This window comes from Hyla sarda, chromosome 3 (assembly GCF_029499605.1).
Source record: "Hyla sarda isolate aHylSar1 chromosome 3, aHylSar1.hap1, whole genome shotgun sequence".
NCBI lineage: Eukaryota > Metazoa > Chordata > Amphibia > Anura > Hylidae > Hyla > Hyla sarda.
In genome coordinates this window covers 384,737,312-384,749,619 of record NC_079191.1, presented here as the reverse complement: position 1 = coordinate 384,749,619, position 12,308 = coordinate 384,737,312, and the positions used below count along the sequence as shown (strand labels likewise).

The following is a 12,308-nucleotide window of genomic DNA, read 5'->3' as shown; positions in this document are numbered from 1 at the left end:
ACCCAGCAACGTTTCATCTTCAATGCCCTTGCTGATGGAAGGAGGTTTTCACTCAAAACCTCACGATACATGGCCCCATTCATTCTTTCCTTTACATGGAGCAGTTGTCCTGGTCCCTTAGCAGAAAAGTAGCCCCAAAGTATGATGTTTCCACCCCCATTATTCACAGTAGATATGGTGTTCTTTGGATGCAACTCAGCATTCTTTCTCCCTCAAACACGATGAGTTGAGTTTTTACCAAAAAGTTCTACTTTGGTTTCATCTGACCATATGACATTCTCCCAATCCTCTTCTGGATCATCCAAATGCTCCCTAGCAAACTTCAGACGGGCCCAGACATGTACTGGCTTAAGCAGGGGGACACGTCTGACACTGCATAATTTGAGTCCCTGGCGGCATAATGTGTTACTGATGGTAGCCTTTGTTACTTTGGTCTCAGCTCTCTGCAGGTCATTCACTAGGTCCCCCGTGTGGTACTGGGATTTTTGCTCACCTTTCTTGAGATCATTTGATCATCTCGTGGAGCCCCAGATCGAGGGAGATTATCAGTGGTCTTGTATGTGTTCCATTTTCTAATTATTGCTTCTACAGTTGATTTCTTCACACCAAGCTGCTTGCCTATTGCAGATTCAGTCTTTCCAGCCTTGTGCAGGTCTACAATTTTGTTTCTGGTGTCCTTTGACAGCTCTTTGGTCTTGGCCATAGTGGAGTTTGGAGTGTGACTGTTTGAGGTTGTGGACAGGTGTCTTTTATACTGATAACAAGGTCAAACAGGTGCCATTAATACAGGTAACGAGTGGAGGACAGAGGAGACTCTTATAGGAGAAGTTACAGGTCTGTGAGAGCCAGAAACCTTGCTTGTTTGTAGGTGAAGAAATACCTGTTTTCCAACATTATTTGCAAATAAATTTAAAAACCAGACAATGTGATTTTATGGATTTTTTTTCTCATTCTGTCTCTCATAGTTGAGGTATACCTATGATGAAAATTACAGGCCTCTTTCATATTTTAAAGTGGGAAAACTTGCACAATTTGTGGCTGACTAAATACTTTTTTGCCCCACTGTATCCACTTTTATCTGCCACTAGAAAACTTTGTCACTCTTCATAAGCTCTGCTAATCCATGTAGTTTGAGATACGGCCTTATTGCTGGTTCTGTGTGTAACAAATAAGGATTAATACTGATGAGGCAATCACAGTATCTACTGTTCATGTTACCAACAGCAGAACACACTCTAAATTTCACCATATTATTTCCCTTGGTTTATATATTTTTCAGACTGTAACAGATGCAGAGTGGTATAAAGAAGAATTTTCTACCAGTAAATCCTCAGAGCCCATCCTTAAGCATTCCATACAGGTAAATAATGTTTCTAATGTATTATCTTATAATAAAGTGAAATAAGTATCACTTGTAGGAAGGTTTGATTCACATAGAAAATGTGATACTATGGTGAGTGCACCCATGGCAAGATTTGCTGTCCAAGCCCTGTATTTAAATACACTGACTAAATGTAGCCATACATATGAGATAGGGGAGCATCTGGCCAACAGCGGTCCTGGTTCTTCTATATACAGAGGGGGTTAGGCTGCTGCCAGACTCCTCTAATGGTTTACTGCCAGGGGAACAAAAGGATTGGGAAGTTGAAACTCAGAGATTTGGAAGGCCCTCCTACACATTAGTTTTAGAGCTTTATGTTTAAAGGGGTACTCCACTGGCCAGTGTTCCGGCTGCATTCGAAACATTTGGTTCCAAACGCTGTGCGCATACTGTGGGGGTCGGCCACGCCCCCTCGTGATGTGAGGCCATGCCCCCTCAATGCAAGTCTATGGGAGGGGACGTGACAGTCGCCGTGCCCCCTCCGATAGACTTGAATTGAAGGGGGCGTGGTATGACATCATGAGGGGGCATTGCCTGACATCACTAGGGGGCGTGTCCGACCCCCGCAACGCTCGCACAGCGTTCCGAATGCAGCCAGAACACTGGCCAGTGGAGTACCCCTTTACTGGCTGGTTGGTAACCAGGTGGCACCCAGCACCTTGGGCTCATTCTTCGCCAATGTTTCCCAATTTACACCTGGGGTAATTAGGACAGAGGATTGGACAATATGGACAGACAGGACAGTTTGTAGGAATATATTATCCTGTAAATCTCTTCTAATGGTATCCCAACATATAGACCCATAACATGATGTGAATGGAGCCTAACATCTTTATTATAGTATGCCAAAATACAATATTTTTTTCTATCATCTTAACAAATATATTTTACAGCACTGTGTATAATCCCTATAAATCTATTGTATTTTCTCTTATAATCTCTGAATAGCTGGAATATGCTAAAATAATATTTGCACAAAGAGCCCTTCCACTTTTTTATTGTATTTTGCAGCAGCTTTGTATTATATAGTTCTAAGATGACTAAAACGCAATGCCCGTAATAAACTTTATCACCGTACTAAAAATAAATCCTACTGCACTGCAGGGGCTTCAGCAGAATTTCAATGGCACAGGCCATTTAAGGGGTTAAGCTTTAGAAGCTATTAGGAGAAATCTCATCTGCTTCTCTTGTGTAAGGGGCTGCCTTTGATCTGAGTGGCAGAAAGTGTATGTATGAGGTTAGCAGAGTTATTGCATTTTATGACTTGCTACAGTGAACTTCATTAAATTTAACAAGCACAATAAAAAACAATGTGATAATGCATCGCTGCGTACGGCTGCTTGACCCATTGCTCTGCTACACACGCTTGACATATTTATACCACTTAGCAAGCCCTGTTACCTGTACTTGGCAATGCATGAGAACCTCCTCTCCTCTGCACGAGCAGCAATGAATGGAATTACTGCAGAATGAGCATTTTATTACATCTGAAAAATAAACTTTTTACCCTGATGAAATCTTTTATATTTTATTCTTACATTTTGTACTTGTAGACTATACATAATAACATTGAAGGCCAGGTTTAATATTGCAAATGCAGTAGAATCACAATTATGGGGGAGATCTAGCAATTTTCATATGCTTGCTAAATTATGTTGTGCTTATTTTACAGTGACGTGCGCTGTAGTTATCGTCTACTTTTTTGCTAGTTTTGTTTAGTCTGGGCTTTTCACTCATCAGTCTGCTTGATCACAGCTACCAAGGTAGTAATATATTCATTTTTTGTTCTACTGCAGTTGTGATTGTATTAAAGGAGTACAGTGGTGCCATACAACTTATTCTCCATCCAAAGGATAGGGGATAAGTGTCTAATTGCAGGGGGTCCGATCGCTGGGACCCCCTGTGATCTCCTGCACTGCACCCCGGCTCTCTCCAGAAACGGAGCATATAGAGCCCTGCATGTAGCGGCACCCTCTCCATCTATCTCTATGGGAGAGCCGTAGAAACCCAAGCACTGTATCTACAGCATTCCCAGAGATACATGGAGGGGGCGTGTAGTCAAATGCTTTGTGCGGAGGTCGACACGCATCGTTTCTCTGGAGAACTGCTCTCCCACCCATTCTGCACAGATAGATGGGGAGAGACACAGCTCACCCTGGGCAGTAAAGTAGTCCAACAAGTTCCTTGCACCAATCACGGTGAAATCATTCATTGGTTGCCTCGGCAGCTGTACCGCCCAGCTTGAACTGCATCTTTCCGCACCAATCTGTGTAGAATGGGCGGGAGAGTGGCTTTGGACTTAAACTTTAAATCTACCTACTATAAATAGAAGTAGGAACGAAGGTGTAATCCAAACAGGTGCCCAGACTGGACATGGACTCATCCCACAATATTGTAGAGAAAAAGGGAAATGTCCAGAGCCAACTCGTGAACAGAACTCTCAGTTGCCATAGGAAACATCACATGGACTCTGGTAACGTGGCGCGTTTCAGCCTCGGAAGACCTTAGTCATACACTTCAGTGTATGACTAAGGCCTTCCGAGGCCGAAACGTGTCACGTTACCTGAGTCTGTGTGATGTTTCCTATGGCAACTGAATAAAGAGTTCTGTTCACGAGTTGGCGCTGGACATTTCCCCTTTTCTCTATAAATAAAAGTAATATCTCTCCTGCTCATTCTGTAGCCGTCTCAGCTGATCACTGGGCAGGATCATTGAGCAGACATTATGAGTCGTTTGCAGATAACTTGTTCTTATGTTATTTGTAAGGGGAAAATGCTGGTGAATTAATACATTGGATGTGCATATAGATAGATTGACAGACATGCACATATAATGTATTCAGTCAAAAGCATTTTCCACTTAAAAGATGTGTACAGTTTGCTTTAATGTTGGCATTAATTTAGAAAATTTGACCAATTATGTAAAAAAAAACAGTCACTTTAAAAAACATGTACATGTCCTAGAGAACTTGCAAGTCACTGATATATAGTCCATGCGCCCCCTGATGGCTATTTACTCATTGCTGACATTATGTTTACAGGAAAGAAGCTGGGAGAAAAGGCTTCAACTTGTCCATGACAGTGACTTAGACAACCTACAAATTCAAGCAAAAGAACAGATTCGTCTTTATGGGAGGAACTTGCCAAATTCAGGTGTGTGCCAAAAATGAATATTCAGGGTTAATGTACTAAAATCAGCTCTGATTTTAAAAGGAGTGTTCCCAAGAGTAATTACATGTTCACATCATAGATGACAACAAGCAGATTTGTGTGGGTCTGACTGCTGAGACCCCCCAGATCATGAAAATGGAGGTCCTTTGTCCCCTGAGTAAGTGGAGCAGTGTACTTGGCCCTCACTCCATTCATTCTCTATGGGGCTTCTGAACATAGCCAAATTCTCCTATAGAGAGTGAATGGAGTGGAGGCAGAGCTTGACCTCCATTTTTGTGATGTTGATCAGTGGGGTACTCAGATGTCAGATCCCTACTGATCAACTAGTTATCACCTATCTTGTTAATATTGGGATAACTACTTTAGGGTACGTTCACACGGGCGGATTTATTTGCGGGTTTCCCGCTGCGTATTTGAAAGTTGGCAGGTTCGTCTCGGCTGTTTGCAGCAGCAGATTTTCCGCTGCAGAATTTCCACTGCGGAAAATCTGCTGCAAGCTCCATTGAAGTCAACAGGGTCTGCGGCGGATTTTCCGCAGCGGAAATTCCCCAGCCTAAAATCTGCTGCTGCGGACAACTGAAAAGAGCCTTCCCACTTTCGAATACGCAGTGGGTAAATCCGTCCTTTTGAATGTACCCTTAATATGGTTAAGGCTACATGATTTTATATATTGCATAAATGTCTGCCATGTTATTACAAAACGGCATTGTATCCTGTTGTGGGCTGTGGTGGAATTGTTGTGTTCCAGCCATCTATAACTGGTTGCAGTGGAAGTAAGACATCTAAGATTCTCATCCCCTAAATACACTTGCTGCTGATTGTAGACATGATGGAGGTCATGATTGTGGTCATGGAGGAGCTATGAATATTTGTTATACATATTGGTGGTAAGAACTCAAACACTTTATAAGCTCTTAATACAGAGTTAAAATTATGGCAATAAAAAATCCGACTTTTAGGCCATTCTTCATGGAAACCACCGATCTTATGATCAGTGATGGTTCCAGCAGTCAAATTTCCCTTCCTCTTGAATATAGGACATGTTGTCACAGCTAAAATCTGTGTTGATTTGTGTGCAGAATCTGTGCTGGTTCCTCCATCCAAATAAGTGTATCAGTGGAAATCAGTATTTACATGGGGTTCCAAGTAAAAAACTGCCATGTGAACAAGTCCTTAAGGGGTTGTTTCTAATTCCCCAAAAATAAAATTGTCTAGTTATGAAACAGTATAGGAGCATCAGGTTTATTATTGCATAACTCAGCAAATTTGCCATTCAGGAGTCAGGAAAAGCTGGAGGACAACTCTTGAGGCAGTTCAGATGGCAGAATTTCCTCTACTTCTCCATGCAAAACCCATGCCATAGAAGTAATTTGAGGCAGATTAAAGCACGTAAAAATTCTGCCAGGAATCCGTGTGAATTCTGCCAGGAATTCCTGACAAGGATTATTTTTAGTGAGGAAATGTCCACCCAGAAAACACAGCGGACATTCCGCACATTTGAATGTTCTGGTGGACGCTAGAACAGATAGAAAATGTGCCTTCTTATAGACGGTAATGCATTTCCGAGTGGAATCTGCAGAAAGAATGCTGTAGATATGAGGGATTTTTGTTTGTTTTTTTATTTTTTATTATTTATTTAAAATAACCTCTTAATTACAGGTGATATGCTCAGTTACAAGGACGGGATGTTTCCCTTGGATTATCTTCACCAGGCTGCAGTATACTACGCATCAGCAGTCAAACTGAAACCCAAGGACGCCAGATATCATTTTTATCTTGCCACAGTTCTGGAGGAACAGTATTATGCATCTGAAATCTATGGCTTAAGAAAAAAAGTAAGTAAGGCTTATTTATTTACAAAATTTGATAAACTTCAAGGTAGAAACTTTAAAAAAGACATTAAAAATATAAGCAAATTCATTTAAATATGTATTATACATTATATACTATATCAGTCTTCTGAAATCATTTGAAGTAAACGTAAGATGTATATGACTTTTCTGACAAATAATAACAGCACCCAATGTACCCCATTGATATCGTGTTGCGTTGCGTTGCCAGTCATTTTGTCAAGAAGTATAGAGCACCTCTCAATCTAGATGGGAACAGTGCTTTATAAAGCGCTGTTGAAGTTACATGCTCCAAACTGGATTTGAGGATTGCAAGTGTAGTTGGTTGTAACAGTGAGCGCTCCGGTCCCCTCCTAATTCTAAATCATGGCCTTCTCAAGCTGAAGAGGCATTCCAGTCTTTGAAAGCCTCTTTTGCCACCGCACCTGTACTCTCCAGACCTGTGTCACGATGCCGGCTGGCAGGTAGTGGATCCTCTGTGCCAGAGAGGGATTGGCGTGGACCGTGCTAGTGGATCGGTTCTAAGTCACTACTGGTTTTCACCAGAGCCCGCCGCAAAGCGGGATGGTCTTGCTGCGGCGGTAGTGACCAGGTCGTATCCACTAGCAACGGCTCAACCTCTCTGGCTGCTGAAGATAGGCGCGGTACAAGGGAGTAGACAGAAGCAAGGTCGGACGTAGCAGAAGGTCGGGGCAGGCAGCAAGGATCGTAGTCAGGGGCAACGCAGGAGGTCTGGAACACAGGCTAGGAACATACAAGGAAACGCTTTCACTGGCACGATGGCAACAAGATCCGGCAAGGAAGTGCAGGGGAAGTGAGGTGATATAGGGAAGTGCACAGGTGATAACACTAATTGGAACCACTGCGCCAATCAGCGGCGCAGTGGCCCTTTAAATCGCAAAGACCCGGCGCGCGCGCGCCCTAGGGAGCGGGGCCGCGCGCGCCGGGACAGGACTGACGGAGAGCGAGTCAGGTACGGGAGCCGGGGTGCGCATCGCGAGCGGGCGCTACCCGCATCGCGAATCGCATCCCGGCTGGAGGCGGTATCGCAGCGCCCCGGGTCAGTGGATCTGACCGGAGCGCTGCAGTGAGGAGAGTGTAGCGAGCGCTCCGGGGAGGAGCGGGGACCCGGAGCGCTTGGCGTAACAGTACCCCCCCCCTTGGGTCTCCCCCTCTTCTTAGAGCCTGAGAACCTGAGGAGCAGACTTTTGTCTAGGATGTTGTCCTCAGGTTCCCAGGATCTCTCTTCTGGACCACAACCCTCCCAATCCACTAAAAAAAAGGTTTTCCCTCTGACCTTTTTAGATGCCAGAATCTCTTTGACGGAGAAGATGTCCGAGGAGCCGGAAACAGGAGTGGGAGGAACAGATTTGGGAGAGAAACGGTTAATGATAAGTGGTTTAAGAAGAGAAACGTGAAAGGCATTAGGAATACGAAGAGAAGGAGGAAGAAGAAGTTTGTAAGAGACAGGATTAATCTGGCACAAAATTTTGAAAGGACCAAGATAGCGTGGTCCCAACTTATAGCTAGGGACACGGAAGCGGACATATTTAGCGGAGAGCCATACCTTGTCTCCAGGGGAAAAAATGGGAGGAGCTCTTCTTTTCTTATCCGTGAACTTCTTCATGCGTGATGAAGCCTGTAAGAGAGAATTTTGGGTCTCTCTCCATATGATGGAAAGATCACGAGAAATTTCATCCACAGCGGGCAGACCAGAGGGCAAGGGGGTAGGGAGGGGGGGAAGAGGGTGACGGCCGTACACCACGAAAAATGGGGATTTGGAGGAAGATTCAGAGACTCTGAAGTTATACGAGAATTCGGCCCATGGTAGAAGATCTGCCCAGTCATCCTGGCGGGAGGAAACAAAATGTCGTAAATAATCACCCAAGACCTGGTTAATTCTTTCTACTTGTCCATTGGATTGAGGATGATATGCAGAAGAAAAATTTAATTTAATCTTGAGTTGTTTACAGAGAGCCCTCCAGAATTTAGACACGAATTGGACGCCTCTATCCGAGACGATCTGCGTGGGCAACCCGTGAAGACGAAAAATGTGTACAAAAAATTGTTTAGCCAACTGAGGCGCTGAAGGAAGACCAGGAAGAGGGATGAAATGTGCCATTTTGGAGAATCGATCAACGACCACCCAAATAACAGTGTTGCCATGGGATGGGGGTAAGTCAGTAATAAAATCCATACCAATCAGAGACCAAGGCTGTTCGGGGACAGGCAGAGGATGAAGAAAACCAGCGGGCTTCTGGCGAGGAGTCTTATCCCGGGCACAGATAGTGCAGGCTCGCACAAAGTCCACAACATCCGTCTCCAGAGTCGGCCACCAATAGTAGCGAGAGATGAGTTGCACAGATTTCTTGATGCCCGCATGACCTGCGAGATGGGAAGAGTGGCCCCATTTGAGGATTCCGAGGCGTTGGCGTGGAGAAACAAAGGTCTTTCCTGGAGGAGTTTGCCTGATGGAGGCTGGAGAAGTGGAAATCAGGCAGTCAGGAGGAATGATGTGTTGCGGAGAGAGTTCAACTTCAGAAGCATCCGAGGAACGAGAGAGAGCATCGGCCCTAATGTTCTTATCGGCAGGCCGAAAGTGAATTTCAAAATTAAATCGGGCAAAGAACAGAGACCACCTGGCCTGGCGAGGATTCAGCCGTTGGGCAGACTGGAGGTAGGAGAGGTTCTTGTGATCGGTGTAAATAATAACTGGAAATCTTGATCCCTCCAGCAGATGCCTCCATTCCTCAAGTGCTAATTTAATGGCTAGAAGCTCTCGATCCCCGATGGAGTAGTTTCTCTCCGCCGGAGAGAAGGTCCTAGAAAAAAAACCACAAGTAACAGCATGCCCGGAAGAATTTTTTTGTAGAAGGACAGCTCCAGCTCCCACAGAGGAGGCATCAACCTCCAATAGGAAGGGTTTAGATGGGTCAGGTCTGGAGAGCACGGGAGCCGAAGAAAAGGCAGACTTGAGCCGTTTAAAGGCGTCTTCCGCTTGAGGAGGCCAAGACTTGGGATCGGCATTTTTTTTGGTTAAAGCCACGATAGGAGCCACAACGGTAGAAAAATGTGGAATAAATTGTCTGTAATAATTGGCGAACCCCAAAAAACGTTGGATAGCACGGAGTCCGGAGGGGCGTGGCCAATCTAAGACGGCAGAGAGTTTGTCTGGATCCATTTGTAGTCCCTGGCCAGAGACCAAGTATCCTAGGAAAGGAAGAGATTGGCATTCAAACAGACATTTCTCTATTTTGGCATAGAGTTGATTGTCACGAAGTCTCTGAAGAACCATACGGACATGCTGGCGGTGTTCTTCTAGATTGGCAGAAAAAATCAGGATATCGTCCAGATATACAACAACACAGGAGTATAAAAGATCACGAAAAATTTCATTAACAAAGTCTTGGAAGACGGCAGGGGCGTTGCACAGGCCAAAGGGCATGACCAGATACTCAAAGTGTCCATCTCTGGTGTTAAATGCCGTTTTCCATTCATCCCCCTCTCTGATGCGAATGAGATTATAAGCACCTCTTAAGTCCAGTTTGGTAAAGATGTGGGCACCTTGGAGGCGATCAAAGAGTTCAGAGATGAGAGGTAGGGGGTAGCGGTTCTTAACCGTGATTTTATTAAGACCGCGGTAGTCAATGCAAGGGCGTAGAGAGCCATCTTTTTTGGACACAAAGAAAAATCCGGCTCCGGCAGGAGAGGAGGATTTACGGATAAAGCCCTTTTTTAAATTTTCCTGGACGTATTCAGACATGGCAAGAGTCTCTGGGGCGGACAGAGGATAAATTCTGCCCCGGGGTGGAGTAGTGCCCGGGAGGAGGTCGATAGGACAATCATAAGGCCTGTGAGGAGGTAGAGTCTCAGCTTGTTTTTTGCAAAAAACATCCGCAAAGTCCATATAGGCCTTAGGGAGACCGGTTACGGGAGGAACCACAGAGTCACGGCAAGGGTTACTGGGAACCGGTTTTAGGCAGTCCTTGGAACAAGAGGGCCCCCAACTCTTGATCTCCCCAGTGGACCAATCCAGGGTTGGGGAGTGAAGTTGAAGCCAGGGAAGTCCAAGGAGAATTTCAGAAGTGCAATTGGGAAGGACCAAAAGTTCAATCCTCTCGTGATGAGGTCCGATGTGCATTAGAAGGGGCTCCGTGCGGAAACGTATGGTACAGTCCAATCTTTCATTGTTTACACAATTGATGTAGAGGGGTCTGGCGAGACTGGTCACCGGGATGTTGAACCTTTTGACGAGAGAGGCCAAAATAAAATTTCCTGCAGATCCGGAGTCCAAGAAGGCCACAGCAGAGAAGGAGAAGGCAGATGCAGACATCCGCACAGGCACAGTAAGACGTGGAGAAGCAGAGTAGACATCAAGGACTGTCTCACCTTTGTGCGGAGTCAGCGTACGTCTTTCCAGGCGGGGAGGACGGATAGGACAATCCTTCAGGAAGTGTTCGGTACTAGCACAGTACAGGCAGAGATTCTCCATGCGGCGTCGTGTCCTCTCTTGAGGTGTCAGGCGAGACCGGTCGACCTGCATAGCCTCCACGGCGGGAGGCACAGGAACAGATTGCAGGGGACCAGAGGAGAGAGGAGCCGGGGAGAAGAAACGCCTCGTGCGAACAGAGTCCATATCCTGGCGGAGCTCCTGACGCCTTTCGGAAAAACGCATGTCAATGCGAGTGGCTAGGTGAATGAGTTCATGTAGATTAGCAGGGATTTCTCGTGCGGCCAGAACATCTTTAATGTTGCTGGATAGGCCTTTTTTAAAGGTCGCGCAGAGGGCCTCATTATTCCAGGATAATTCTGAAGCAAGAGTACGGAATTGTACGGCATACTCGCCAACGGAAGAATTACCCTGGACCAGGTTCAACAGGGCAGTCTCAGCAGAAGAGGCTCGGGCAGGTTCCTCAAAGACACTTCGAATTTCCGAGAAGAAGGAGTGTACAGAGGCAGTGACGGGGTCATTGCGGTCCCAGAGCGGTGTGGCCCAAGACAGGGCTTTTCCAGACAGAAGGCTGACTACGAAAGCCACCTTAGACCTTTCAGTGGGAAACTGGTCCGACATCATCTCCAGGTGCAGGGAACATTGGGAAAGAAAGCCACGGCAAAACTTAGAGTCCCCATCAAATTTATCCGGCAAGGATAGTCGTAGACCAGAAGCGGCCACTCGCTGCGGAGGAGATGCAGGAGCTGGCGGAGGAGATGATTGCTGAAGCTGTGGTAGTAACTGCTGAAGCATAACGGTCAGTTGAGACAGCTGTTGGCCTTGTTGCGCTATCTGTTGCGACTGCTGGGCGACCACCGTGGTGAGGTCAGCGACAACTGGCAGAGGAACTTCAGCGGGATCCATGGCCGGATCTACTGTCACGATGCCGGCTGGCAGGTAGTGGATCCTCTGTGCCAGAGAGGGATTGGCGTGGACCGTGCTAGTGGATCGGTTCTAAGTCACTACTGGTTTTCACCAGAGCCCGCCGCAAAGCGGGATGGTCTTGCTGCGGCGGTAGTGACCAGGTCGTATCCACTAGCAACGGCTCAACCTCTCTGGCTGCTGAAGATAGGCGCGGTACAAGGGAGTAGACAGAAGCAAGGTCGGACGTAGCAGAAGGTCGGGGCAGGCAGCAAGGATCGTAGTCAGGGGCAACGGCAGGAGGTCTGGAACACAGGCTAGGAACATACAAGGAAACGCTTTCACTGGCACGATGGCAACAAGATCCGGCAAGGAAGTGCAGGGGAAGTGAGGTGATATAGGGAAGTGCACAGGTGATAACACTAATTGGAACCACTGCGCCAATCAGCGGCGCAGTGGCCCTTTAAATCGCAAAGACCCGGCGCGCGCGCGCCCTAGGGAGCGGGGCCGCGCGCGCCGGGACAGGACTGACGGAGAGCGAGTCAGGTACGGGA

General features: G+C 46.3%; 1 protein-coding gene across 7 annotated transcripts in view; it reads left to right on the top strand.

The window, feature by feature from the left end:
• Positions 1–12,308, top strand: part of LOC130362843 (uncharacterized) — a 195,681-nt gene that overhangs the window by 47,694 nt on the left and 135,679 nt on the right. For all 7 annotated transcript variants that reach the window (XM_056567917.1, XM_056567916.1, XM_056567918.1 and 4 more), the window contains 3 exons: positions 1,280–1,360; positions 4,422–4,533; positions 6,211–6,386. In XM_056567917.1, the coding sequence (XP_056423892.1) occupies positions 1,280–1,360; positions 4,422–4,533; positions 6,211–6,386 (369 nt within the window). The remainder of the gene's footprint in view (positions 1–1,279; positions 1,361–4,421; positions 4,534–6,210; positions 6,387–12,308) is intronic.